The sequence below is a fragment of the Diplotaxodon limnothrissa genome, linkage group LG3, assembly GCF_057381915.1.
Source record: "Diplotaxodon limnothrissa isolate DT_005_m linkage group LG3, D_limnothrissa_male_GT1.1, whole genome shotgun sequence".
NCBI classification, from domain to species: Eukaryota; Metazoa; Chordata; class Actinopteri; order Cichliformes; family Cichlidae; genus Diplotaxodon; species Diplotaxodon limnothrissa.
Window position 1 is genome coordinate 17,427,437 of NC_140598.1, and position 6,721 is coordinate 17,434,157.

General features: G+C 40.5%; 2 protein-coding genes across 2 annotated transcripts; one reads left to right on the forward strand and one right to left on the reverse strand.

The window, feature by feature from the left end:
- Positions 1 to 517: 517 nt before the first annotated feature.
- LOC146634723 (E3 ubiquitin-protein ligase TRIM21-like) lies at positions 518 to 2,173 on the reverse strand. Its single transcript, XM_085342594.1, has one exon. It carries the CDS (start codon positions 2,171 to 2,173, stop codon positions 518 to 520), a length of 1,656 nt encoding a protein of 551 aa, XP_085198720.1.
- A 2,071-nt stretch (positions 2,174 to 4,244) lies between these two features.
- On the forward strand, positions 4,245 to 5,663 carry LOC146634724 (uncharacterized). Its single transcript, XM_085349944.1, has 6 exons — positions 4,245 to 4,571; positions 4,696 to 4,784; positions 4,859 to 4,967; positions 5,044 to 5,152; positions 5,367 to 5,437; positions 5,562 to 5,663. Exons 1-6 carry the CDS (start codon positions 4,245 to 4,247, stop codon positions 5,661 to 5,663), a joined length of 807 nt encoding a protein of 268 aa, XP_085206070.1.
- Positions 5,664 to 6,721: the final 1,058 nt, after the last annotated feature.

The window sequence follows — 6,721 nt, forward strand, 5'->3', positions numbered from 1 at the left end:
GTTTAGTGGACAAAACAAGTACAAATATAGCCTTCAGCATCTCATTCATGCTGTGATTGCAGCCATTTTCCAACTCTATGTTTATCTTTAAACCAAATCATCAGAACATGGAAATATAATCATCACATCAAAATTATGTGACTAGAAGGATGCAGCAGTCTGTACTTCACCTTCTCCTTTCTCCACCACTCTTTGAATATTATCCCGTCTTATCAGTTTTCAGTAAACACATCAAAAATCCTCACAGACCCAAAATAACCAAACCACTTTTTATCCAACTCCCCTCAGCTGAAAACTGAATGCTCCGTATAACACCCACACATGATTCTTCAGCTTGAGTCTCCATTAGTAGGAACATTTCCTGATTCAACTTTTCTTCTGTTTGCGTCAAATTCCATGAGAATCAGATCAAAGTCAGAGTCCTGATAATCAGATTCTATAGAAAACATGGAGAGTATTATGCTCAATATGTTCATTTGTTCTCCTCAATAAAAATCAATCAGTTCATCAAATAAAATCAGTCGTTTATCAACTCAGTTTGATTGACAGGACAGATGATCAGAGGTGCAGAGTTTTTACCGCCATCATTGTTACTGGGACAGAAGTATGGGTGGAGTTTGTGAGTGAAGGAGCAGCCAGTAAAGGAGTAGATCAGAGCTGCAGCACCTACATCATAAAAGGAGACCAGACCCTCCTCATAATCCACAAACACCCCCACCTTCTCAGGACCAGGATGAAGACAGAGACGGACTGGAGGTGAAGCACAAGCACTGTACTTATTTCCATTTCTCAACCTCACAATCCAGAAACCATCCTGAGGACTCAATGTGATGTTTCCCTTCCTGTTGATCGACTCTCTCGCCACTCCTAAATCCCATTTAGTCTTTCCTTTAACCTGAACCTCAAAGTAAAATCTGCCTGAAGAGAAACTCTGCTCTCCTAAAACATTAGGACATGGAGAAAATCTCTCTGGATTGTCTGGAAGTTTCTTCTTCACATCACCATACTTCACTTGTTTTCCATCATCAGACAGGATGAGATAAGGATGAGCTGTATCAGGATCCAGAGACACATCTACTGCATACTGCTGCACCCTCTGCAGCTCAGCCTCAAACAGCTCATTCATATCTTTCCAGAGTGTCTCCTCCAGTGTCTCCACAGCTCTCACCACAGTCCCCTCATATGATGGTGGACGGACTCTGACCTCTGTCCAGTCCTTGGTGGGTGAAGCAGCTTTCAGGGAGGAGAAGCTTTGGAGGAGGTGGAGGTGGTCTTCAGAGCGTGAGAGCTGCTCCACCTCAGAGCTTCTCTCCATCAGCTCAGAGATTTCCTGTTCCAGATCTTTGATGAGACCTTCAGCCTGTTTCTCTGTAGCTTCCTGTTTGTCTTCGATCTCCTTTATGAACTTTTTCAGGCGTCTCTCAACAGACTCCATCAGAGCCGTGAAGACCTGAACACCTTCTGCTTTCTGTCTGTCTGCAGCATCTTTACTCATCTTCACCGACTCTGTGATCTCCTGAATCTTCAGTCGTCTCTTCTGGATCATCTGCTGAATCTCAGCCTCTGTCTTCTCCAGCTCTGCCTTCTTTCCTTCATATTCTTCTCTCAGAGGAACAAACTCGTGGTTCTTGTGGTCTAAAGCAGAGCAGAGCATGCAGACACATGTCTGGTCGGTCTTACAGAACAGCTCCAGGAGTTTATCGTGCTTCATGCACATCCTGCCTTCCAGGTTCTCCACAGCATCAACCAGCTGATGTCTTTTCAGACGTTTCACTGTCAGATGAGGCTCCAGGTGAGTCTGACAGTAGGAGGTCTGACACACCAGGCAGGACTTCAGGGCCTTCAGTCTGGTTCCAGTGCAGACGTCACAGGGAACTTCTCCTGGTTTGGCAGCTTGTTGCTCTGAGCTGCTGCTGCTGGCTTTCTGCTGAGCTTCACGTCTGAACTGAGCAACTATCTCAGAGATGAAGGTGTTGACCCTCAGCTGAGGTCGAGTGTAGAAAGTCTCTTTACACAAGGGACACTTACAGATGACATTCATGTCCCAGTGCTGACTGATGCAGGTTTTGCAGAAGTTGTGTCCACATGATGTAGTGACTGGATCAGTGAACACATCCAGACAGATGGAGCACAGAAACTGATTTTCAGATCTCAGATTGTTGGCAGCTGACATGTCTGCACTCTGAGGGAGAAAGGAAAAAACACATTTTATTCAAAATTCAATTTAAATTTCATTTTACAAAGAGAAAAACAAGCGTCAGTGATCTAAGGAGCTTGGAAAGAAAATGGTCTGCAAGTTTCACCAGTAAAGCTTCTTCAGTTCTAAGAGTAAGTGGTGGAGATCAAGCCACACACTGAGACACAAACGGGTTCATCCAAAACACAAGCTTAAAAAATTAAAGAAACTTAAAGAAGCCAGGGATGCCTCGAAGGGAGACAATCCAGTGGCCAAAGAGGTGAGGCTGTTACGCGAGTATTCGATCCAAGGGAGATGTTTGCTCCAGGTGGTCTGGTGGGTAGAGGCCACACATTGGAGGGCTGCCTCAAGCTCTTGGTTAGCCTGTTCTCTGTTTACTTGTCTGTGGATGAAAAGCAGAAGAAACACTAACCTGGGCTCCCAGAACCGAACAGAAAACCTTCCAGCCTTGTGATGTGAATTGTGGGCCTCGGTGAGAGACAATGTCAGCAGGGATACCATGAAGACGAAGTACGTGAGTTGTTAGGAGCCAGGCAGTTGCCAGAGCTGTGGGGAGCTTAGGTAGAAACGACCAATGATAGGATGATTGTGTTACCTGATTAGGGTGGCAGGCCCGTGACAAAGTCGATGGTGATATGTGATCAGGGATGGCCTGCCATCGGCAAGGATCAGAGCACGCCAGAGGCCGGTTGGTTAGAGGTCTTGTTCTGTGCGCAGACTGGCCAGGCAGAAATGTACTCACGGACATCTTTGGCGAGAGTAGGCCACTAAGCGAAGCTTTAAATTAGGGCTTGGCCATATTATACAGTTCACGGTAATACCGGTACAATGTTAGGCAACGATAAGAAAATGAATATGGGTAAAACGCGAATGCGCAGTGCCTTTGTCTTCATACGCACATGGACGAAAAAGCATGGCGACAACGGAGAATGAAAATGGAGAAAGCATCTTATTGAGTGAAACGGATGAACCACAATTGGTTTGTAAAAATGGTGCCACTTCAGTGATGTGGAACTGGTTTGGTGTTTGTCTGTCAGATACCCACCAAAGCACATTTTTTTGTAGAACATGCAAGCAGACCGTCGTTATTGCCGTATTTGTCGGACTAAGGTGCTTGTAAATCTGGGAGTAATCTGGGTCCTAAACTCCCTCCGCTTCAGGTCCCGAAGTCAAACGAACACGGCAGCATCACTGAGAGTTAAAAACTGTCTAAATTCTTTCATCTTTAATAAAACAATCAGCATTGCTGCTTTACCAGGTGTAACTATGAAGTTTAACATCTGGGCATCCATGAAAACAGAATTTATTACATTTAACGAAGTTAAAAGTTAGCAGGAAGTTAGTGGAAGTTAGCTCGCTAGTTTCGCTAGTTACCTAAGCATGATATAGCATGTTCTGACTAAGAGATTTCTGAAAAAATTAAAACGTGCAGCTCTGCTATCACTTCGAGAAGCTTCTTCAGTTCTAAGGTCAATCCTGCCAATCCTTCTGAAGTTCCTGTTGAAGTCCCAGTAAGTGTTATTAAGGAATTCTATTTATGCAACAACTATGATAATGCATAAATTAAATGTAATCTTAATTGGAAATTGTGCATATTGATATTGGCTGCAGCTTTAATCTTCTCTGCTTAACTTCTATATGCAAGAAACATTTAAAAGATAAAGTAAGTGACTAGTTACTTCTTTATATTTGTATCTTTATGTAAAGTAATACATCTTGAGGAGACCTTTAAGTATAATGTGTTCACCTATGGAAGTGTATCAAGAGTAAAAATGACTATACAAAAAATGATATGAGTCTATCTTTGTGGCTTTCTGTGCTCAAAGCTTTATAATAGTATATTTACTTTTAAACATGAGTTATTATAGTTAGATTTTTCAGTTCATGTTTCACATGCATTATTTGTCTTTATGATTTTAATTGTAATTTAAAATGTGAAAATTTTAGCTGTCCTCCATCATTCTCCCTGAGGAGTCGAGTTACGGTGACTTTGTATCTTCTACAAGAGACACACAAGGGCAAGTTAAAAAAAACTGTAGAGGAAAATATGGCAAAGTCCCAAGACTTACAAAAGGAAGCCTATGCCAGACGAGTCCAGAAGAAGTACAGAAACCTTGTGTACAGCGTTGGAGATGAAGTTCTTCTCTTGAACATGAGGAAACGTGAAAGGAAGGGAGGAAGGTTTGATCCAGATTTTTCAGGACCCTACACCATTCAAGACATTGCTGGCAAATGTGTGAGATTAAAAAACACGGAAGGAGCAACTTTAAAAAATCACTACAGCATTGACCATATCAAGCCGTACAGAAGAAGCCACCATGTAAATGTCATGTGGTTGTGCCCTGTGAACTTTGGTATGCACTGGATTCTTGTGGTATGTGTCCATTTAGTTATTAATTTGTTGTGAAGCAGTTTCTTGCTGAAAGTGTTATTCTTAAATAGGTTTTCAGTGGCAAAAACTATAGTAATTTTAATTAATTTATTAACTTTTTCTTTAGATTGTCAACATTTCTGCACAGAGAATACTGCTCATAGACCCCATGGGGAATGAAGGTGTTTATGACAGGAAAATTCTGCGCAACTGGAGGTATGCATGATACTGAGGTATTATTCTTAGATAAAACATTTCTTGTTTCATTACAAACATTTTTGTTCAAATAGGAATTTTCTGAGGATGAGAGGGCATGAAGACACCATGGAGTGGCAGTTACAGACTATGCAACACAACAAGCAACAGGATTCCAGCAGTTGCGGAGTTTTGCTGTTAAAGGTAACCCTTATTCAAATGATTCCATTTATTGTTAGCTACAATTAGGACTTTACATTATAATAATGAGAAATCTCAGTTTGCAGAACACTACCTTGCTTTTGGAGAGGTCAGTGAAGTATTAACCACTACAGAAGCAGTTGTACTGGAGCGAATGCAGATAGCTTGCACCCTACTTGAACATCGAGGTAAGTCCAGTAAAGTCCTTATCACGTTAGAGTGTGTACTTCCAATTTAAATACTGCTTTTCAAACACTTTCAGATAAGACCCTTCTTTAAGTCTAATTAAAAAAATTCAAGGGACTAATTTGCCATGAAGTATTTGTGGAACAAATTTACTATTATTTTTTAATTAATCAATAAATAATGTTTGATTAAAACCTAAAAATGAATGTGTTTCAGGGAACGCTGAGGATTACTGCATTGTTTGCTCTATGTTAGATGCTGACGCTGACCGCAGCATGATTGAAATGGTAAAACAAAACAAAACAAAAGAAACACATAAGTCTTAGTATCATTACTTGCTAATCATGTTTAAAATGTTGACTAATAGTATTCACCAAACATAATATGAGCTATTTATTTTTTCCTTTCCAGGTGCAGTGTGAATCTTGCCAAAGATGGGCACATTTTGCATGTGCAAAATATAAAGAGAGCAACCAAGAATATAAATGCAAAAAATGTAAGGAAAACACATAACAACTTCTAATAAAAACAGCTGTCTTTCCCCCTCCATGTCTCTTTGCATTCTTTTTCAACATTAGATGATTGTGTGCAGGAAGCATGTTTTAATAGTGTGATTTGGCCATCTGAACATGCTACCCAAATAAAACTATGCAGGAAGCATGTTTTGATAGTGTGATTTGGCCATCTGAACATGCTACCCAAATAAAACTATGCAGGAAGCATGTTTTAATAGTGTGATTTGGCCATCTGAACATGCTACCTAAATAAAACTATGCAGGAAGCATGTTTTGATAGTGTGATTTGGCCATCTGAACATGCTACCCAAATAAAACTATGCAGGAAGCATGTTTTAATAGTGTGATTTGGCCATCTGAACATGCTACCCAAATAAAACTATGCAGGAAGCATGTTTTAATAGTGTGATTTGGCCATCTGAACATGCTACCCAAATAAAACCATGCAGGAAGCATGTTTTGATAGTGTGATTTGGCCATCTGAACATGCTACCCAAATAAAACTATGCAGGAAGCATGTTTTAATAGTGTGATTTGGCCATCTGAACATGCTACCCAAATAAAACTATGCAGGAAGCATGTTTTGATAGTGTGATTTGGCCATCTGAACATGCTACCCAAATAAAACTATGCAGGAAGCATGTTTTAATAGTGTGATTTGGCCATCTGAACATGCTACCCAAATAAAACTATGCAGGAAGCATGTTTTAATAGTGTGATTTGGCCATCTGAACATGCTACCTAAATAAAACTATGCAGGAAGCATGTTTTGATAGTGTGATTTTGCCATCTGAACATGCTACCCAAATAAAACTATGCAGGAAGCATGTTTTAATAGTGTGATTTGGCCATCTGAACATGCTACCCAAATAAATCCCAGCAGGAAGCATGTTTTAATAGTGTGATTTGGCCATCTGAACTTGCTACCTAAATAAATCCCAGCAGGAAGCATGTTTTAATAGTGTGATTTGGCCATCTGAACTTGCTACCTAAATAAATCCCAGCAGGAAGCATGTTCTTAACGTCCTAGCGAAATAACTCAAAGTTTTTAAGTGT